This window comes from Rhinichthys klamathensis, unplaced genomic scaffold, assembly GCF_029890125.1.
Source record: "Rhinichthys klamathensis goyatoka isolate OS25496 unplaced genomic scaffold, OSU_Roscu_1.1 h1tg000245l_1, whole genome shotgun sequence".
Taxonomy (NCBI): domain Eukaryota; kingdom Metazoa; phylum Chordata; class Actinopteri; order Cypriniformes; family Leuciscidae; genus Rhinichthys; species Rhinichthys klamathensis.
The window spans coordinates 555,906-580,000 of NW_026606767.1; the positions used below are offsets into that span (position 1 = coordinate 555,906).

The 24,095-nt window shown below is 41.3% G+C and overlaps 2 protein-coding genes across 2 annotated transcripts in view; both read left to right on the top strand.

Moving 5' to 3' along the window:
• Positions 1-9,679, top strand: part of dym (dymeclin) — a 78,977-nt gene extending 69,298 nt beyond the window's left edge. The window contains exon 17 of the mRNA XM_056266132.1: positions 9,220-9,679. Coding sequence (XP_056122107.1) covers positions 9,220-9,369 — 150 coding nt within the window. The 3' untranslated portion in view covers positions 9,370-9,679. The remainder of the gene's footprint in view (positions 1-9,219) is intronic.
• The window catches only part of atp8b1 (ATPase phospholipid transporting 8B1), a 139,956-nt gene extending 116,750 nt beyond the window's left edge, over positions 1-23,206 (top strand). Inside the window, exon 29 of the transcript XR_008808897.1 lies at positions 23,197-23,206. The gene's annotated coding sequence lies outside the window, so the exon portion shown is untranslated. The remainder of the gene's footprint in view (positions 1-23,196) is intronic.
• Positions 23,207-24,095: the final 889 nt, after the last annotated feature.

A 24,095-nucleotide genomic window follows, 5' to 3' on the forward strand; every position in this document is an offset into this window, starting at 1 on the left:
TTTATTTTGACTCTCATTATTGATATGCAAGGTTCACTTGTGATATACTTGTCATATATTCTTATCAGTCTATGTCCTGAATCACACACAAGTGATTAATGTCTCTTTCTCAGTTCATTAATAGAATGTTTGTGTGTGTCTAATATATGTGTGTTTGATTTTGCCCCCATTTTAATGTAAAATCCTCTGCGTCCATTTCCCCTGTGTGTGAGCAGACCGTTCTGTGTGTGTGTTAGTGAACCGCTTCTGCTCTGCGGCTCCGACTGCTGCAAACCAGGGCCAAGCCGACTGGCGACCTTGGAGCTCAGCCAACCATGAGCCAATTCTGCCAGGGCTCTGTCTGGCCCTTCTCTTCCCAGGAAACACTGGGGGCCCGCAGGGGGGTGTATGTCTCTCTCTCTGTGTGTGTGTGTTTGAGAACTGAGAAGATAACAGTTTGACGCAAGACTTCAGTTCAGAGAACATCTAAGAGTTTAAATAGCTCTGGGTTTTCATCTGCCCTCAGTGGGACTCATATGTACTCTGACATGAATCCCAGAACCAGTTTATTTCCCGACTCATTTGAGTCACTTTACTTTTATTTGTAAGCCATCGACCCGTTTAAATTCTGTAATGTGCTGTAATTCAAAGAATTATATGATATTTGATTGGGATTTTAAAGATATTTTGTTAGCTTTCAAAAGTTAAATTTTATTTGACATTTTTATTATAATTATACATTTGATAAATTATATATATATATAGTTGTATAATATTTATATATTTTTTGGTTGTTTGTTTTCTGTTTCATTGCTTTCATGAAAATTCAGCGTATTTTACCCAAGATTCTCATTGAATTCTCTTTTGAATTAATTTATCAATTTTTATTAGAGGGGAATATTTTTCATTAGGGGAATACAATAATATTGAACTTTTATTAAATAAAATTACTATAATAAGCATGAAATAAATTCTACCATGATGTATGAATACATTGATATTATTATTTTTTTCGTAATGAGACTTGGATTATTACTTTTCTTCACTAATGAAAATGATATAAAAATATATATTTTCAGCAAGAAAAATATAGTTTCTTAATTCTTTCTTTTGATTTTAGGGACAAATATGACAAAAGGGAAGTTCTCGACATGTTCTTGACACATTGACCCGTGAAGTTTTGAAAACAATAAAGAATGAACTAATCGTCCCTTGTGTTCTGCCATTCTGAAAGTCGTTGACCTTGTGACCTGGAGTCCCTCGTCGCGCGAGTCGCTTCATGTCCTCCCACGTGTGACAGACCGGGTCCGTGTGCTTGTATGGCGTCTGAAAGGAACAGACAGACTTTGACCGGCCATGAATAGAGCCGCAGTGTAGCCGAGCCAGCAGACCCGGAGTCAGCGAGTCCAGCCAAGTTCTGAGCCCTTTCTGTGGAGTCAGATATGAAAGCGCTTCAATACAGCCTCTGTCTTTCACAATGAGAGCGCTGGGGAATATGATAGGATGCTGATGCATTATTAACGCCGATGGGCAGCTTACCTGCTGTCGAATGGCCTGCGACTCACCTGAGCCCTGGCTTGGGTCGACTCGGGTTGATTGGGGTTGGGTCAGATCGCTGTTGATGGACCCGCCACCTCGCAGCTGCTGGGTTTAGGCGTAGGACATTGTAAGCGTTTGGTTGAGCTGGATCATGCTTGGGTTGTGTTGGCTTGTTCAGTCACGGCTCGACTCCTGTAGCTGTTCAAACCGGCAGCTGTCTGATTGAATACTATCACTCTAATTATTGAGATGTACACTACTGTAAAAGTTATTTAAAATTGTAATAATATTTCACAATAATATTACTGTTTTTACTGTATTTTTGATCAAATAAATGCAGCCTTGGTGAGCAGAAGAGACTTCTTTCAAAAACATTAAAAATCTCACAGACCACACAGGAAATCTTAGAAGGTTTGCTTTGTTGATCATTCAAAACGTACGTTGTAGCTTAAACCCATTTAGATAATTAACCTGTATGAATTCCTGTATCTTAAAACATAAAGCATAGCACTAGCGTCATGCGTTCGATTCCCAGAGAACGAGTCGCATCTGCCAAATTCATTCATGTAAATATTCTGCCCATTTATGTCTAAAGTGAACAACAAATAAATTTTATTGTCAGTCACTGAGATACTATTATAGTTTTAATCATATTTTCATTTAGTTTTAAATTTTTCCATTTTCATTTTATGTTTTAGTCATTTTGTTTGCGGTTTTGGCATTTTTATTATTTAGCCATTTATTTATTATTAATTTTTATTTTAGTATATCAAGTTAAACTAAAATAAAATAAGTTGAAGTTTTATATTTTCTTTCAGTTAATGTTTATCTCAAGTAACGGAAATGCTTTTATGGTTTTGGTTTTAGGGGCCGTTTACACGACAACACTTTCAAATGAAAATGAAAATCTTTTATGCGTTTTTGCCGTTTATTTACACAATTACGGCGTTTTTGGGGGCCTGAAAGCGGGAACATTTGAAAACGGGTTTCAAAGTGCAAGGTTTTGCCTTTACCGTCTTCATGTAAACAACAAAAACGTGAATTTGTGAAAACGGCGATGTCATGTCACGGTCACGCATGTATATTAGGCTACGTGTTCGAGGGGTGTTTCTTGACAAAGTGACATCGCCGACTACTGGTCTGGCATGCATAATACAGCCTTTTTAGTCATTTTCCCAGATCTGTGTGAACGGGGATCGTTTTGACAATGTTGTCGTCTGTATTTAGTACATTGTTGTTATGTAAACATACCCTTAGTTAACTATAATAACTCAAGTGACCAAGCACTATTCCTTTTTGTTTGGGACATTTCATTGGACGTAATATCAGATAAGTAGAAGAATGATGCAGAATGAGCAGGTGTGCTCACGGATTCCTCATTTATTCTCTGCTAAGGCCCTGATTTATAGTGTCCTAATTTGCTAGTGAAATCGAACGTCATGACGGCTGTAGCGCAGGTACTGTGAAGAATAATTGTGCAATTAGAAGCACATGCAAATAAGTCAGACACACAAACACACTTGCTTTTTGCTAGTGAGAGCACCAAATGTTGGACAACCTGTGGCTGTCACTAAATATCCACGACTTCAAGTATGACCATATGATTAAAACCATATAAAAAAAATATTACAAATTTGCAAATGAATAAAAAAGAGAATTTAGAGTGAAATGTGCATAATTGTCATGAAACTAATACAAAAAAGGAATTTAATAAATATATATATTCTAAACATTTATATGTAAATATCTGTTTATATGATATCATACTTGAAATGTTTTAGAATGGTTTGGTAGGATGAAACCACCTGAATTTGCATATTAAAGAATAACATTTTGTATTATTTAGACTTTTAGGGCCCACGTTATGGATGTATACAAGAAAATAGTTTTTTTTTTACCTCATTTCAACACAAATGCATGAATCAGATTAATGCTGTCCTTTCTGTGGCATCAATTCGCACACCATTGTCCGTTTCTGAATGGATTATCAGCTGTGATAAATCACTTGGCCATTTCATCTTATTCATATTGATTGGCAGTGGCAGTGCCCTGTATTTTGAGCATAAAAGGAGCTATGATTCAAAGCTCATTTTAAGTACGTTAAATCCACAAAGAACTCACTAGACAGACACAATGTTTTGTTTGTTTGAAAGGCTGTGTTTGCATGTGCCGTCAAGTTTGCATGTGTTTTTATGCATGCAAACCTTTAGTCTGAAACAAAGCTCAGAATATCTTCACTGCCTCAAACTCAAATTTCAGTGACAACATCTTCCACGGAGTTGCTTATTGCAGCCGTTGAAAGCGGCGTTTCACCAGCCTCCTTTTTTTTTTTTTGCACTGATGGGAAATGACAGCATTTGTTTGCAGAATCGCTCCAGGGGAACTGTAAAGTTCCAGTGAAAGGAGTTCCTTCATGTCTTCTGGGCTTCTTTTCCTCCATGGCCTCTGAAAAGAACGGAAGGAGGATTTCTGTGGAACTACAAATTAAGCCAAGAGTGAGCGGTGTTACTCAGAGCCACAGACAGACAGCTTCCTGTTTCTGGAAGTCCTGTTGGCAGCCTAAAGTCAGCTATATGTCTGAGAGCTTCCTGTGGGCTGCAATCAGCTGTTGTGTTTGTTTAGAGATGGGTCAGAGGTCACTGATACCGAACTACAGAAACAGCGGCCATAGTTAGCAAGTCAAAACTGCACTGAGAGCTTTTTTTTTTTTTTACATTTTATAGTTTTCATTTTATATTGTTGGATGGATGGATGAATGGCTTGATGGATGGATGGATGGATGGATGGATGGATAAATGGATGGATAGATCAATTGATGGATGGATGGATGGATGGATGGATAGATAAATTGATGGATGGATGGATGGATGGATGGATAGATAAATTGGATGGATGGATGGATAGATTAATTGATGGATGGATGGATGGATGGATGGATGGATGGATGGATAGATGGATAGATAGATAGATAGATAGATAGATAGATAGATAGATAGATAGATAGATACATTGATGGATAGATGGATGGATTGATAAATTGATGGATGGATGGATGGATGGATGGATTGATAAATTGATGGATGGATGGATAGATAAATTGATGGATAAATGGACGGACAGATATATATATGGATGGATGGATGGATGGATGGATAAATGGATGGATAGATAAATTGATGGATAGATAAATTGATGGATGGATGGATGGATGGATGGATAGATAAATTGATGGATGGATGGATGGATGGATGGATGGATAGATAAATTGGATGGATGGATGGATAGGTTAATTGATGGATGGATGGATGGATGGATGGATAGATAGATGGATAGATAAATGGATAGATAGATAGATAGATAGATAGATAGATAGATAGATAGATAGATAGATAGATACATAAATTGATGGATAGATGGATGGATTGATAAATTGATGGATGGATGGATGGATAGATAAATTGATGGATAAATGGACGGACAGATATATGGATGGATGGATGGATGGATGGATAAATGGATGGATAGATAAATTGATGGATGGATGGATGGATGGATAGATGAATTGATGGATAAATGGATGGATGGATGGATAGATGAATTGATGGATAAATGGATAGATAAATTGATGGATAAATGGATGGATGGATAGATAAATTGATAGATAAATCGACGGACAGATATATGGATGGATGGATGGATAGATAAATTGATGGATGGATGGATGGATAGATAAATTGATGGATGGATGGATGGATAGATGAATTGATGGATAAATGGATGGATAGATAAATTGATGGATGGATAAATTGATGGATGGATGGATAGATAGATAAATTGGATGGATGGATGGATAGATTAATTGATGGATGGATGGATAGATAGATGGATGGATGGAGAAATGGATGGATGGATAGATAGATAGATAGATAGATAGATAGATAGATAGATAGATAGATAGATAGATAGATAGATAGATAGATAGATAGATAGATAAATTGATGGATAGATGGATGGGTTGATAAATTGATGGATGGATGGATGGATAGATAAATTGATGGATTAATGGACGGACAGATATATGGATGGATGGATGGATGGATGGATGGATAAATGGATGGATAGATAAATTGATGGATGGATGGATGGATAGATAAATTGATGGATGGATGGATGGATAGATAAATTGATGGATGGATGGATGGATAGATGAATTGATGGATAAATGGATAGATAAATTGATGGATGGATGGATAGATAAATTGATAGATAAATGGACGGACAGATATATGGATGGATGGATGGATAAATGGATGGATAGATAAATTGATGGATGGATGGATGGATAGATAAATTGATGGATGGATGGATGAATTGATGGATGAATTGATGGATGGATGGATGGATGGATAGATAAATTGATGGATGGATGGATGGACAGATAGATAAATTGATGGAAAAATGGATGGATAGATAAATTGATGGATGGATGGATGGACAGATAGATAAATTGATGGAAAAATGGATGGATAGATAAATTGATGGATGGATGGATGGATGGATGGATGGATAGATGAATTGATGGATGGATGGATGGATGGATGGATAGATGAATTGATGGATGGATGGATGGATGGATAGATAAATTGATGGATGGATGGATGGATAGATGAATTGATGGATGGATGGATGGATAGATAAATTGATGGATGGATGGATAGATAGATAAATTGATGGATGGATGGATGGATAGATAAATTGATGGATGGATGGATAGATAGATAAATTGATGGATGGATGGATGGATAGATAAATTGATGGATGTATGGATGGATAGATGAATTGATGGATGGATAGATAAATTGATGGATGGATGGATGGATAGATGAATTGATGGATGGATGGATGGATAGATAAATTGATGGATGGATGGATGGATAGATAGATAAATTGATGGGAAAATGGATGGATAGATAAATTGATGGATGGATGGATGGATAGATGAATTGATGGATAAATGGATAGATAAATTGATGGATAAATGGATGGATGGATAGATAAATTGATAGATAAATGGATGGATGGATGGATAGATAGATAAATGGATGGATAGATAAATAGATGGATGGATAGTCAAGTCAAGTCAAATATATTTATATAGCGCTTTTCACAATACAGATTGTATCAAAGCTGCTTCACAGTATCAATCAAAACAACTTAACAGTGTTTGTTTATTACTGGAAAAAGACATCCAAGTTTGGTAGAGCTGATCAGTGGTATGATGGGTCATTTAATTTGAACATCCTCAAACTCAAATTTCAGTGATAGATAGATAGATAGATAGATAGATAGATAGATAGATAGATAGATAGATAGATAGATAGATAGATAGATAGATAGATAGAAAGATAGATAGATAGATAGATAGATAGATAGATAGATAGATAGATAGATAGATAGATAGATAGATAGATAGATAAATGGATAGATAGATTAATTGATGGATAAATGGATGGATGGATGGATAGATAAATGGATGGATGTATGGATAGATATATGGATGGATGGATGGATGGGTAAATGGATGGATGGATAGATAGATAAATTGATGGATAAATGGATGGATGGATAGATAGATAAATTGGATGGATGGATGGATAGATTAATTGATGGATGGATGGATAGATAGATGAATGGATGGATGGATAGATAAATTGATGGATGGATGGATAGATAGATAAATTGATGGATAGATGGATGGATTGATAAATTGATGGATAAATGGATAGATAAATTGATGGATGGATGGATGGATAGATAGATGAATTGATGGATGGATGGATGGATGGATAGATAGATAGATAGATAGATGAATGGATGGATGGATAGATAAATTGATGGATGGATGGATGGATAGATAAATTGATGGATAAATGGATAGATGGATGGAAAGATAAATTGATGGATGGATGGATGGATGGATAGATAGATGAATTGATGGATGGATGGATGGATAGATAGATGTTTTTGCGTAAACATTTATTTTATTGATTACTTTTGTAGATGCATTTGTAGATTTATACATTTTATGACAATTTAGAACATTTCACCCTAAATTTTCTTTTGAATTTATTAGAAATTGGACAGATGGATGGATAGATCGATTAATGGATGTATTGGTAGATAGATTGATGGAGTGATGGATGGATGGATAGATAGGTTACAAAGTTCAATTTTATTTTATTGTAATTAAATTTTTTTTAACTATAACTAAAAAGCTCGAATTCTAAATTGTGATTCATCTCGTAGCTTATTGGTTCGGATCAAGCCTGAGAATTATTGAAAATAAAAGGAATGATGGGAAAATCCTTCCAAGGCCGAGGCGTCTGTAAACGTAGACGCTCACTGTTGTGCGGTGTGTGTGAGGAACTCAAACCCTCCGGTTAGCTCACACACACCTCCTCGCGCTGATTAGCACACAGGAGACGGCCGCTAGCGTCTCGCTTTACCGGGGGTTAAGAGGCTTGTATTTAAACATGAAAGCAGCGTCTGAGGTGTTCCCGTCTGTCATATAATCAATCAAACTCAAGTGTATTTACCTCACCGGTGGATGGAATTACACCTGCGTCCAAACTGCACCCGCTTCTCCTGAAATCAGATCACGCGGATCTGTAAAGACTCATTGTGAATGCTTATTTACGCTCTTCGTTTGCACTCGGCCCTTTCTTGAAACTTTGTACATGTACAATAATAACAGGACTTTAAAAACATCTGTGCATGTGTGATGTAACACTTAGTCACATTAAATCAAAATTGACTTTAATTGGCATTCTTGGTCATTGTGAACGATGCATCAGTGCGTGTTAGTCTAAAGAACAAATATTAGTTTTTATAATCTTTCTTCAAAAAGAGACTTTACATAAGTTAAATCGATTGCAAATGACTAAATAAAATAAAAGCTTAAAGTAACTGAAATAAGTTTAATACTTGAAGTTGAAGTATTACAATTACTAAAATGGAAATTAAAATGAATAAAATATTAGTGAATACTATAAAATATATAAAACTTTTTTATAAACTGCGAGATATAAAGTCTGAATTACGAGATATAAGCTTGAAAGCAAATAAAAAATCTGAATTGTGAGTTTATATCTCACAATTTATGTACGAGACTGCAGACTTGCAGAATTGCAAAATGTAAACTTACAAATGTGAGAGAAAAAAGTTAGAATTGTGAGATAAAAAGTTAGTTATCTTTTAGAAAAAAATTATTCAGTGTAGGAAACAAGCTTCCATATTAATGGTAGTTCAGGTGTATTTAAAAAAATAATTTATTGAATCAAATAAGTATTTTTTACTTTTTTTGTCTTTTTTTGTTTTGTTTATTAATCAACTTCTTCTGAAGGCAAGATGACTTTGTCAAATGTTCCTGAAAACAATAATAAAGAATATAACAGAGTTTAAATAATACTCAAATAACACTGATGTCAATGAGCTTTTGGACGTTTGTTCTGAAAAGCCATTGAGCGGATGAATCTTGAAACGTGAGCAAATATTATATCTTAAAGGTTTTTCACTTGCTGAATAAAAAAAATAAATGTAAACGTTTTGGCTGCCGGATGATTCATGTAGGGATGCATTGTTTTGTTTTAACATTTTTATCAGCAGTTTGTAACTCAGTGTATGTGTGTGATCCTCATGCAGATATTCCCGGAGCTGAAGTTTAAATACGTGGAGGAAGAGCAGCCTGAGGATTTCTTCATCCCGTACGTCTGGTCTCTGGTCTTTAACTCTGGAGTCGGCCTGCACTGGAACTCTCAGGGCATCGAGCTGTTCAGCATGGACTCGCCCTGATGGAGGACGCGGGACGTCTGTTCAGGTGTCTGTGTGTGTGTGTGTGTGTGTGTGTGTGTGCGTGCGCTCGTGCAGCTCAAGTGCCTACGTACGGCTCGCGCGTCGACATATCCAAACCCTGAGCTTCAGTCCTCGTCACACCATTCAAAGGGCAAACAAACACGGACACCCAGCGCCGGACGCACTGGATTCTGGTACGATTTGGGGTTTCGGTCACAGGTCTGATGTAGCTAACACACTTCAGTTGATGGTGATAATCATTTGCTTATTTTCTTGTTTCTGTTCAGATTTATGGATAGGGTCACATGTAGTAAAACCAAAAACCTTTCTTGACTAAAGGTGAACATTAAAAACACTCTGCGAAGATGCTTTGACCCCATTAAGAATGATTATTAATGAGCTGATTATTATGCACAGCTTCTTCACATATCACAATATATAGTAAGTTACAAATAAATAATATTTGAGCATTTCTGGCTTGTTTTATATGTAGGATGCTTTGCTGTTTTTATATTAATTTATTTATTGCCACTGTTTTGTTCATCGTACCCATATATAATCTACATCTGAGCATCTGCACAAAGAAAAACCAAAACCTTTATTTATATACATGTATGTGTGTGTGTATATATATATATATATATATATATATATATACATACACTTAAGAAAGCATATTGAATTTAAGTGATTTTCTAAGCATAATATCAATAATAATATTTAGATACTTGTGTAATAAAATACGCAACTTTCCCATGTAAATGCAGTTTAGTGTATGATTTATGTACATTATAGATTCAGATAATTGCATGTACATTATTGTATAGACAACTACACACTGCATTTGGTGCATTGCTGTTTGTTTCCCCAGTTTTTGTTTTCATATATTTTAGGTAGAGAGATGGACAATCTTTCCTGTCGGATTATATAATGAATAGACCGTAGGGCAGATATTTCCCAGCGCCCCGTTACTGGAGATCATTTTAGGTCTTATTACGTCCCTGTTACATTACGTCACAAACTTAAAGCTTAAAGGGCCCGTATTTATGTTTATGCTATTTTTATTAATTTGTTCAGTTTTCTTTGTGGGTCTTCACAGGAACATTTTTTCTGTTGTTGGGTGATTTTTATTTTATTTTATTTTTTACATTGAATTTTATATTTAATGTTTAATATGTATGATTATTTCCCCCTGTATTTTGCATAGCATCTTTTTATTTTTTTATATTAGCATATAAATGTAAAAAGTAATGAGAAAGACTATTAAAAAAACTAAAAAACATAGAAAGAATATTACATTTTGGTTTTACTGTAAGTTTAGGTTGTTGGAAATGAATTTTTGAGTGTTTACACATGTAATGAAACTGGATCAGGACTCACTTCTGTTTCAGATACACCAATCGTTTCAAACAACAGCTTGGTTTGACTGCATCTTTGAGGAGTTTTGTTTGCATTAGTTATGATTGTTTCAGATTAAGTCTTTCTACAGTGTGAAATACCACCAAATAAAAATAACAAATCTCCAGTTATAATTTTGGACATTCTTGTGATTCTTTAAAGCACATGTGATTCATATGAGAGTTTGAAGAGTATTTTAAAGTGTCTTCGGAGAAAATGAAAGTGAAAGAACCTCGGTCACTCTTGTGTGCTTTCCATTACCGAATAAATGAATCGTGGGAGGCAAAAACGCCTGTGAATGGAATGCCATCAGTTGCTGAAATGTTTTCCGAGATGCTTCATCCGCACATGTCAGTATAATCGTGTACGGGACGGGTCAGTGCAATATGAACAAAACATTACTTGATTCAAAGTAATAGATTTTATAGTGCTTTTTTGAATAGCTTTAATGCGGCGACTTATAGGCTAGCTGTTTGTGAAGGTAAAAGGTCTGCAAAGTTGTAAATATCAAAGTTCACGACAAATAAAGTTAATGTCTCCTGAAAGAATCGATTCCGAACGCCTGAAATTAATCTTCAGTAATTCCAGTCTCACTCCCTGTTACATATCTATGTAACAATGTCAAGTCACATTTATTTATATAGGGCTTTTTACAATACAGTATGCCATTGCCAGCTGTTGGTCTTCATTGGCTGCCCATGAACAACGTCTACTTTGACCTTCAAACACTGTAGAGACTGGAAGAGTTTGGTTCATGTCGAGAAGATGCTGTTTTCAGTTCTGCAAATCCACTTTGATACACTTCAAAAGATGAGATTGATATAGAAACAAACGACGCCATTGTTACTGTTCGTATCACTGTGTGCAAGTGCTGAGGAAGATCTGGAGCTGAAATTCAGATATAATTATGCTTTTCTTTTTTGACGTGCTGAAAGTGGTCGACCAGACTGGGACATCTGACCAATCAGAGCAGAGTAGACCAATCACACAGACTGGGACATCTGACCAATCAGAGCAGAGTAGACCAATCACAACAGACTGGGCCATCTGACCAATCAGACCAGAGTAGACCAATCACAACAGACTGGGCCATCTGACCAATCAGAGCAGAGTAGACCAATCACGACAGACTGGGCCATCTGACCAATCAGAGCAGAGTAGACCAATCACAGCAGACTGGATCGTCTGACCAATCAGAGCAGAGTAGACCAATCACGACAGACTGGGCCATCTGACCAATCAGAGCAGAGTAGACCAATCACAACAGACTGGGCCATCTGACCAATCAGAGCAGAGTAGACCAATCACAACAGACTGGGCCATCTGACCAATCAGAGCAGAGTAGACCAATCACAACAGACTGGACCATATGACCAATCAGAGCAGAGTAGACCAATCACAGCAGACTGGATCATCTGACCAATCAGAGCAGAGTAGACCAATCACAACAGACTGGATCATCTGACCAATCAGAGCAGAGTAGACCAATCACAACAGACTGGGCCATCTGGCCAATCAGAGTAGAGTAGACCAATCACAACAGACTGGATCATCTGACCAATCAGAGCAGAGTAGACCAATCACAACAGACTGGACCATATGACCAATCAGAGCAGAGTAGACCAATCACAGCAGACTGGATCATCTGACCAATCAGAGCAGAGTAGACCAATCACAACAGACTGGACCATCTGACCAATCAGAGCAGAGTAGACCAATCACAACAGACTGGGCCATCTGACCAATCAGAGCAGAGTAGACCAATCACAACAGACTGGACCATATGACCAATCAGAGCAGAGTAGACCAATCACAACAGACTGGGCCATCTGACCAATCAGAGCAGAGTAGACCAATCACAACAGACTGAACCATCTGACCAATCAGAGCAGAGTAGACCAATCACAGCAGACTGAACCATCTGACCAATCAGAGCAGAGTAGACCAATCACAGCAGACTGAACCATCTGACCAATCAGAGCAGAGTAGACCAATCACAACAGACTGGGCCATCTGACCAATCAGAGCAGAGTAGACCAATCACAGCAGACTGAACCATCTGACCAATCAGAGCAGAGTAGACCAATCACAACAGACTGAACCATCTGACCAATCAGAGCAGAGTAGACCAATCACAACAGACTGGGCCATCTGACCAATCAGAGCAGATTAGACCAATCACAACAGACTGGATCGTCTGACCAATCAGAGCAGAGTAGACCAATCACAACAGACTGAACCATCTGACCAATCAGAGCAGAGTAGACCAATCACAACAGACTGGGCCATCTGACCAATCAGAGCAGAGTAGACCAATCACAACAGACTGGATCGTCTGACCAATCAGAGCAGAGTAGACCAATCACAACAGACTGGGTCATCTGACCAATCAGAGCAGAGTAGACCAATCACAACAGACTGGACCATATGACCAATCAGAGCAGAGTAGACCAATCACAACAGACTGGGCCATCTGACCAATCAGAGCAGAGTAGACCAATCACAACAGACTGAACCATCTGACCAATCAGAGCAGAGTAGACCAATCACAGCAGACTGAACCATCTGACCAATCAGAGCAGAGTAGACCAATCACAGCAGACTGAACCATCTGACCAATCAGAGCAGAGTAGACCAATCACAACAGACTGGGCCATCTGACCAATCAGAGCAGAGTTGACCAATCACAGCAGACTGAACCATCTGACCAATCAGAGCAGAGTAGACCAATCACAACAGACTGAACCATCTGACCAATCAGAGCAGAGTAGACCAATCACAACAGACTGGGCCATCTGACCAATCAGAGCAGAGTAGACCAATCACAACAGACTGGGTCATCTGACCAATCAGAGCAGAGTAGACCAATCACAACAGACTGAACCATCTGACCAATCAGAGCAGAGTAGACCAATCACAACCATAGACAGTAAAAGAAATGGACAGAGCGATCTCATTGGAACTCAGTTGAGATAGTTGAAGCCCACTTTTAGCGATTTTTGAGAACTTCCGTTCCTGACGCGCAGACTCAGACCGACTCAAACTAAGCTTGATGACGTGAGCAACCTGTCTGACAGACGTTAATCTTCTAGTAGCTGTGCGTGAAAACTGCCAACGTTAATCTTGCAGAGACGGGGAACTTGAGCAAAGAGTTCTTTATCGTGAGTGAGCAGGAGTAAGAATTCCGTTGCTTTTATGGACTCATTATCTATGGGCTTCTCCCTTGACGGGACGTCCCCCCGATTGCCTGCGAGCTTCTCCTCCTGTCTGTACGGTCATTTCTGTACAGCGCGACAGAGAGTCGAGTGGTTATGACGCAATCGTTAGCCTATTTTTACTAAATCTGTTTCTACGGGGCCATAATGTAACACAGAAGGTAATGGAGCTCTGTATACATTGTCGTGTTTGTTTAGAAATAAATAATGGACAAATGGAGTCTTTAAACGCCTCAGATGTAAAGTTATTCGCTGTCAAAGTGACGGCAAAATGAATGGGAGTCAATGGAAATGCTAACGCAAGTGAAGTTCTGCTACAAGATGGCGGCACCCGGCCGGCTTCAACTTCCGGTCGATGGATTACCCCCTTGATCACAACAGACTGGATCGTCTGACCAATCAGAGCAGAGAAAGCTTGTATTAAGGAGGGGTTTGGAGAGACTGAATCTTTGAATAAACTGTTTCAGACTTTTTGAGAAATGAGGTGACGCTGCAATGTGTATATATATTATGAGAAAATTCAAGTGTTTTTTGACCTTGTATGCGTGTTAATGTATTGTAGGAGACTCCAAAAACAAAATTAGGATCCTTTTAAATGGCACAATATTGGCACTTAAAAATAAAAGTGCTTGTTTGTGAGCGTTTTAAAAGAACTATGTTTATTTGTTTTTATAAATACTCTGTCTAATCTAAAATGACAGTGAATGAATGAAAGTCTTGGAAGTTTTTTTTCTTTTTTTTTTTTTTTCTAAGTGGCCGTTGCCGTTAAAACGAGTGGTTTAAGAGATAAAGGCTGACAGGGTTTGGCCGTGCTGGTTGTGTTGTTCTGCAGGAATGCACAGGAAGACGCCGTTTACTGTAATTACAGCTCGCAGAGAAAGAGAATTTCCATCAGAAACACTGTGTGTTTGTCAAAGCACAGCATTCATACAGTACAGAGTCCAGAGGAGCGTTCAGTTACACCGCATCTCTATAGTCCACTTTAGACATTCTTTTAACTATGAGTAACTTTGCAAATACATGTCGACTAACTCTCATTAGAGTATTACTACACTGTTAGGTTAGGATTCGGGTTGGAATAAGTTGACATGTAGTTGCAAAGTTACTTATAGTCAGTAGAATGTCTAAATAAAGTGTTAAAGGTTCACATGTCTTGGTATTTCACCACATTATGCCTTTATTTTGTTCAGGTCCTTAAAGGGTTAGTTCCCCCAAAAATGAAAATGATGTCATTAATGACTCGCCCTCATGTCGTCCCAAGCCCGTAAGACCTCCGTTCATCTTCAGAACACGGTTTAAGATATTTTAGATTTAGTCCGAGAGCTTTCTGTCCCTCCATTGTAAATGTATGTACGGTATACTGTCCTTGTCCAGAAAGGAAATAAAGACATCATCAAAGTAGTCCATGTGACATCAGTGGGTTAGTTAGAATGTTTTGAAGCATCGAAAATACATTTTGGTCCAAAAATAACAAAAACTAGGACTTTATTCAGCATTGTATTGTCTTCCGGTTCTGTTGTGGATCCGCGTTCAGTGCCGCTGCTGACGTAAGACGCTGCTGACGTGTGTCTGGTGTGTGTGTGTGTGTGTGTGTGTGTATTCTGGTTCTGTTGTGGATCCGCGTTCAGTGCCGCTGCTGACGTAAGACGCTGCTGACGTGTGTCTGGTGTGTGTGTGTGTATTCTGGTTCTGTTGTGGATCCGCGTTCAGTGGCGCTGCTGACGTAAGACGCTGCTGACGTGTGTCTGGTGTGTGTGTGTGTGTGTGTGTGTGTATTCTGGTTCTGTTGTGGATCCGCGTTCAGTGCCGCTGCTGACGTAAGACGCTGCTGACGTGTGTCTGGTGTGTGTGTGTGTGTGTGTGTATTCTGGTTCTGTTGTGGATCCGCGTTCAGTGCCGCTGCTGATGTAAGACGCTGCTGACGTGTGTCTGGTGTGTGTGTGTGTGTGTGTGTATTCTGGTTCTGTTGTGGATCCGCGTTCAGTGACGCCGCTGACGTAAGACGCTGCTGACGTGTGTCTGGTGTGTGTGTGTGTGTGTGTGTGTATTCTGGTTCTGTTGTGGATCCGCGTTCAGTGCCGCCGCTGACGTAAGACGCTGCTGACGTGTGTCTGGTGTGTGTGTGTGTGTGTGTATTCCGGTTCTGTTGTGGATCCGCGTTCAGTGGCGCTGCTGACGTAAGACGCTGCTGACGTGTGTAAATCTAAAATATCTTAAACTGTGTCCTGAAGATGAACGGAGGTCTTACGGGCTTGGGACGACATGAGGGTGAGTCATTAATGACATCATTTTAATTTTTGGGGGAACTAACCCTTTAAAAGAGTATTTCACTTTCCTGATCATTTACTCACCGCCATCCATGTTCATGTCTTTCATTCTTCAGTCGAACAGAAATTCCAAGATTTATAGTGGACTTCAATGGGGTCCAACTGGTTTCAATGCAACCTCAAAGGATCCCAGGTATTATCTAGCCAAACCATCGGCCATTACTAACGGTGAACTCATCCTTTAACTCCACAAACAACACCCATTATTACCGCTAAATGCAAACATCTGATTGTTTATTGTTGTGTTTTTGTAATTTTATGTCATTTGGTTTAATAGCTCGCAGTGAGTGTTCCTCTGATTCCCTCGAGTGTTAAACTGCAGCATGTCTGTGGAGAAACGGCAGATGGAGGTGTTCTCGATACCTGTGAGGTCCTCTGTTCCTGCTGTGTGTTTCAGGTGTCCGCATGCAGTGTGTCGTCGCAGTCACGGTGCCCTGCATGTTGTGTTTGTGTTACATCTGCAAAGATCCTTCAGAACAACAGTAACATCACAGAGAGTGAGTAAACACTGGCCCTGTCCCAGTTGGAGCCACACACTCATGACGTAATGCCACTTTGACTGTCTGTTGGGCAAAAGTGTGTATCTAGGGCTCATATGAACACCCTTCTGAAACCTAAAATGACCCCCTGTATCTTGTATAGCATGTTTAATTTTTGTCCTTTTTTACATTAGCATATTTATGTAAAAAGTAATGAGAAAGATTATTTAAAAAAAATAAATTGAAATCTAAATATTTTTATTTAATTTATTTAACGATAACAACACTAGTCTGCCATCCCAGATAATTTTTTGCTTTTTTCTAATTTTATTTTATTTTCAGATATACGTTTCGTAATCAGTTTTTCACTTAGAAATTTTTGTATTTAAACTTATTTCAGTTAGTTGCAAAGGCCATTTTTAGTTCAAAAATTTTATTTAATATTTATAGATTTTTTCAATCAAAAATGTTGATTTTTTATATTTAATGTTTAATATGTATGATTTTTTCTCCCTGTATCTTGCATAGCATGTTAAATTTTTGTCTTTTTTTACATTAGCATTTTTATGTAAAAAGTAATGAGAAAGATTATTAAAAAAAAGCAAAAAAAAATTTATCTAAATATTTTTTATTTATTTAACGATAACAACACTATAGTCTGCCATCCCAGATAATTTTTTGCTTTTTTCTAATTTTATTTTATTTTCAGATATACGTTTCGTAATCAGTAATCAGTTTTTCACTTAGAAATGTTTGTATTTAAACTTATTTCAGTTAGTTGCAAAAGCAATTTTTAGTTAAAATTTTTTAATTTTTTTATATTTAATGTTTAATATGTATGATTATTTCCACCTGTATCGTGCATAGCATCTGTTTATTTTTTGTCTTTTTTTACATTAGCATATTTATGTAAAAAATAATGAGAAAGATAAAAAAAAAAAAATTATTTAAAGATAACAACACTATAGTCTGCCGTCCCAGATAATTTTTTAGCTTTTTTCTAATTTTCCTTTATTTTCAGATATATGTTTGGTAATCAGTGCACAAATGTCTGGGTATTTCGGCACATGCGGCAGAGACGGCAGACAGCAGGTCAGATGTCTGGGTCACTCTCCAGATCCCGCCCACTCCACGAGTCACTGTGACAACTGTCACGCTACTGGCAGCAGCAATGCTCTTAAAGGTACATCATTGCCTGATATATCTTGATAACAGAATATCACACCGACACCCTAGAATAGTGTACAGTTGCACGTGCACAATATATAAATCTAGTTGACGTTTAGTCGTTCCAAATCAACGCAATCTCGGTTTTATCTTCCTGTCTTCCCTTCCTCCGCTGATACAGCATCTCTGTGTAAGTGTGAGGATCGCTGACCCTTCAGTGTCGTAAGCACTCGAGTGGACAACCCAAAGTTTTACAGAGCAATTCAATGTCATATAAGACTCGTAAAACTGAGGTCTAGAGTTCAACTGACAGTCATAAAGCAGTTCAAGGGTTTTACAATAGCATCCATTGAGAGATGCAGGCATATGGCGTCCCATCTGGGGTGACGAGAGGGGGCTTGATTCTTTCACGGGAGACGGTTTGTGTCGAACTGCAGACAAGACACCTCCGACCGCGCGCACTTCCCTGCTGTTAAGTTTCCTTTCACGTTAACTGCGTGTCAGTCCAGCCATCAAGCCTCTTTACTGTTAAAGGGATACTTCACCTCTGGAAAGATGAATGTGTATTTAAAATGGGTCATTTATGTAGAAGAAATGTGAAGTTATTTTTGAATTTGGAGCTTTCTAGACTGAGAAAAGCCAGAAAATGTATTTTTGGCTTTTGTGGATAAAATTAATAATATAATAATATAATATAATATAATATAATAACTCCCAGAATGCACTTGCTTCGCTGCCCTAGGAGGCCACGCCTACCGGTAACAGAGCGCAGTAGTTAAACAAGTCTAGGCTACTAGTGAGTCTCCGTGACGAGTCTGCCCGAAAATGTGTTTCGAGATCGCCCAAAATGTCTGGGATTCGGCTTTTGCGTTCTGCAGTCGCCATTCATCATGTTTACTGTGGCGAGCAGGACGAGTGAGGGCCGCGGGAGAACGACACGAGTCATGTTTACTGTGGCGAGCAGGACGAGTGAGGGCCGCGGGAGAACGACACGAGTCATGTTTACTGTGGCGAGCAGGACGAGTGAGGGCTGCGGGAGAACGACACGAGTCATGTTTACTGTGGCGAGCAGGACGAGTGAGGGCTGCGGGAGAACGACACGAGTCATGTTTACTGTGGCGAGCAGGGCGAGTGAGGGCTGCGGGAGAACGACACGAGTCATGTTTACTGTGGCGAGCAGGACGAGTGAGGGCCGCGGGAGAACTGCGCGAGTCATGTTTACTGTGGCGAGCAGGACGAGTGAGGGCCGCGGGAGAACTGCGCGAGTCATGTTTACTGTGGCGAGCAGGACGAGTGAGGGCCGCGGGAGAACGACACGAGTCATGTTTACTGTGGCGAGCAGGACGAGTGAGGGCCGCGGGAGAACGACACGAGTCATGTTTACTGTGGCGAGCAGGACGAGTGAGGGCCGCGGGAGAACGACACGAGTCATGTTTACTGTGGCGAGCAGGACGAGTGAGGGCCGCGGGAGAACGACACGAGTCATGTTTACTGTGGCGAGCAGGACGAGTGAGGGCCGCGGGAGAACGACACGAGTCATGTTTACTGTGGCGAGCAGGACGAGTGAGGGCCGCGGGAGAACGACACGAGTCATGTTTACTGTGGCGAGCAGGGCGAGTGAGGGCTGCGGGAGAACGACACGAGTCATGTTTACTGTGGCGAGCAGGGCGAGTGAGGGCTGCGGGAGAACGACACGAGTCATGTTTACTGTGGCGAGCAGGGCGAGTGAGGGCTGCGGGAGAACGACACGAGTCATGTTTACTGTGGCGAGCAGGACGAGTGAGGGCCGCGGGAGAACGACACGAGTCATGTTTACTGTGGCGAGCAGGACGAGTGAGGGCCGCGGGAGAACGACACGAGTCATGTTTACTGTGGCGAGCAGGACGAGGCTAGGGCCACGGGAGAACGGCGCCAGTCATGTTTACTGTGCAGGACGAGTGAGGGCCGCGGGAGAACGACACGAGTCATGTTTACTGTGGCGAGCAGGACGAGTGAGGGCTGCGGGAGAACGACACGAGTCATGTTTACTGTGGCGAGCAGGACGAGTGAGGGCCGCGGGAGAACGACACGAGTCATGTTTACTGTGGCGAGCAGGGCGAGTGAGGGCTGCGGGAGAACGACACGAGTCATGTTTACTGTGGCGAGCAGGGCGAGTGAGGGCTGCGGGAGAACGACACGAGTCATGTTTACTGTGGCGAGCAGGGCGAGTGAGGGCTGCGGGAGAACTGCGCGAGTCATGTTTACTGTGGCGAGCAGAATGAGTGAGGGCCGCGGGAGAACGACACGAGTCATGTTTACTGTGGCGAGCAGGACGAGTGAGGGCCGCGGGAGAACGACACGAGTCATGTTTACTGTGGCGAGCAGGACGAGTGAGGGCCGCGGGAGAACGACACGAGTCATGTTTACTGTGGCGAGCAGGACGAGTGAGGGCTGCGGGAGAACGGCACGAGTCATGTTTACTGTGGCGAGCAGGACGAGTGAGGGCCGCGGGAGAACGACACGAGTCATGTTTACTGTGGCGAGCAGGACGAGTGAGGGCCGCGGGAGAACGACACGAGTCATGTTTACTGTGGCGAGCAGGGCGAGTGAGGGCTGCGGGAGAACGACACGAGTCATGTTTACTGTGGCGAGCAGGGCGAGTGAGGGCTGCGGGAGAACTGCGCGAGTCATGTTTACTGTGGCGAGCAGGACGAGTGAGGGCCGCGGGAGAACTGCGCGAGTCATGTTTACTGTGGCGAGCAGGACGAGTGAGGGCCGCGGGAGAACGACACGAGTCATGTTTACTGTGGCGAGCAGGACGAGTGAGGGCCGCGGGAGAACGGCACGAGTCATGTTTACTGTGGCGAGCAGGACGAGTGAGGGCCGCGGGAGAACGACACGAGTCATGTTTACTGTGGCGAGCAGGACGAGTGAGGGCCGCGGGAGAACGGCACGAGTCATGTTTACTGCGGCGAGCAGGACGAGTGAGGGCCGCGGGAGAACGACACGAATCATGTTTACTGTGGCGAGCAGGACGATTGAGGGCTGCGGGAGAACGACACGAGTCATGTTTACTGTGGCGAGCAGGGCGAGTGAGGGCTGCGGGAGAACTGCGCGAGTCATGTTTACTGTGGCGAGCAGGACGAGTGAGGGCCGCGGGAGAACTGCGCGAGTCATGTTTACTGTGGCGAGCAGGACGAGTGAGGGCCGCGGGAGAACGGCACGAGTCATGTTTACTGTGGCGAGCAGGACGAGTGAGGGCCGCGGGAGAACGACACGAGTCATGTTTACTGTGGCGAGCAGGACGAGTGAGGGCCGCGGGAGAACGGCACGAGTCATGTTTACTGTGGCGAGCAGGACGAGTGAGGGCCGCGGGAGAACGACACGAGTCATGTTTACTGTGGCGAGCAGGACGAGTGAGGGCCGCGGGAGAACGGCACGAGTCATGTTTACTGTGGCGAGCAGGACGAGTGAGGGCCGCGGGAGAACGACACGAATCATGTTTACTGTGGCGAGCAGGACGAGTGAGGGCCGCGGGAGAACGACACGAGTCATGTTTACTGTGGCGAGCAGGACGAGTGAGGGCCGCGGGAGAACGACACGAGTCATGTTTACTGCGGCGAGCAGGACGAGTGAGGGCCGCGGGAGAACGACACGAATCATGTTTACTGTGGCGAGCAGGACGAGTGAGGGCCGCGGGAGAACGACACGAGTCATGTTTACTGTGGCGAGCAGGACGAGTGAGGGCCGCGGGAGAACGACACGAATCATGTTTACTGTGGCGAGCAGGACGAGTGAGGGCCGCGGGAGAACGGCGCGAGTCATGTTTACTGTGGCGAGCAGGATGAGTGGAGCCGCGGGAGAACGACACGAGTCATGTTTACTGTGGCGAGCAGGACGAGTGAGGGCCGCGGGAGAACGACACGAGTCATGTTTACTGTGGCGAGCAGGACGAGTGAGGGCCGCGGGAGAACGACACGAGTCATGTTTACTGTGGCGAGCAGGACGAGTGAGGGCCGCGGGAGAACGACACGAGTCATGTTTACTGTGGCGAGCAGGACGAGTGAGGGCCGCGGGAGAACGACACGAGTCATGTTTACTGCGGCGAGCAGGACGAGTGAGGGCCGCGGGAGAACGACACGAATCATGTTTACTGTGGCGAGCAGGACGAGTGAGGGCCGCGGGAGAACGACACGAGTCATGTTTACTGTGGCGAGCAGGACGAGTGAGGGCCGCGGGAGAACGGCGCGAGGCCGGTGGCGTGATTACCGATGAGAGACACCTGTGAGACGCACCGGTCTCGTATCTCTCACGGAGGAGCGGGAATTTTCTTAGCAATGTTAAAACGCACATCAACCGATCACTTGTTTAGCGTTCATGTAAACACTACATTCAGATTCACCAATCGGAATGAATTCAGTTAGACTGAAACAAAAGGTGTGCATGTAAACAATGAATGGCGACTGCAGAAAGCAAAAGCTGAATCCCAGACATCGACGGCCGGACATGTCCGGGAAAAAGAGGATGGTAACCCCTACTACTCAGCTTTCTCCACAGAACAAGAGCCTGCTAGCTTAGCTTCCAAAAAAAGATGGCCGACGCTGTGTGTACATTCTGTGAGTGAGATCCCACCCTCTATGGGCGGGTTGAGAACATGCGGGACAGCCCCTACTACTGGCTCTAGTCTTTAGCCTCTGGCCAAAAAATCCTCCGATGACGCAAAATGACAATTTTTCCGTAATCGGAGGATTTTTTCCAGACAAAAAATACATAAATCTCTCGTCTCAGGGGGATATGAGGGTAGAAAGCACGGTAATTTGAAAATACTACAGGACAGGTTTCCTACTAATACAAAGCTTAATGCTAAATCCTAAAGTATCCCTTTAAGTAAATGATTTTTCTGCTCTCATTCCATCCGTTTGGCTGTAAGTTGAGTATATAGCCTCTTTTCTGTGGGTATAGGGGTCCCGTCGGCCCTTATAGAGACTCCATTAGCCGTGTCTTCATGCAGCTTGTGTTGTTCTGAAGCTTCTATACGGCAAGGTCATTATATGAGATAATTACACACATTCTCGGAGCCTGAACACATGAGAGTGCTGCTGTGATTTTGAAGAAAGGCCCCTGTCTTTAACATGCCTGTGTTTACACTGATAGAGCTGAACACTGCAGTCTGAAGACTCACCACTGTTATTTATATACTGTCTGATATATTATTTATTCAGATTTTCATGATTTTTTCTGTTTTTTTATTTATTTATTTAGCTATTTTTCCAGTTTTTTTAGGCTTAAGTTTTTCGTCTAATTTTTATATTTTAATGATTTTTAAGTTAGTTTTAGTTTTATTTAAAGCTGTAGGCAATTAGTTTATCCCTTAAAACTCATCTTTAATCACCAAAATTACATATTTAAACGTTTTTTCCTTCAAAAAAAAAAATTCGTCATGCGTTAAAATAGCTTTAATGTAACTACACCCTTGCTTCATTAAGTATATCTATGAATATGCAAATGAGCCCCGCCTCCACTCACTCACTCAGCTCAGAGATCCACTGGTTGACGATCACACATTGATCTGATTGGTTACAAGGTCGTTTGTGACGTCAGAAACACCAGCGATTTCAAACCGTGTGTTTGAGACTGTCTTTGGTTCACTGCAGTTTTAAGGAGAAAATATTGAATATGAATTTGCACATGGTTTGTCTTAAAGCATATTAAAAACACCACATAGACAAAAGTTAGAATTTAAAATAGTTAAATAGTTAACATAGTTAAAATTTGTTTTTAACCACAGGGGGACTTTAATAATAATAACACTGTTTCTGCCCATGTCTGGTAACAGCAGATCGTACATGCTGATTGGAGGAGATAGATAGATAGATAGATAGATAGATAGATAGATAGATAGATAGATAGATAGATAGATAGATAGACAGATAGACAGATAGATAGATAGATAGATAGATAGATAGATAGATAGATAGATAGATAGATAGATAGATAGATAGATAGATAGACAGATAGATAGATAGACAGACAGATAGATAGATAGATAGATAGATAGATAGATAGATAGATAGATGATAGACAGACAGACAGACAGACAGACAGATAGATAGATAGATAGATAGATAGATAGATAGATAGATAGATAGATAGATAGATAG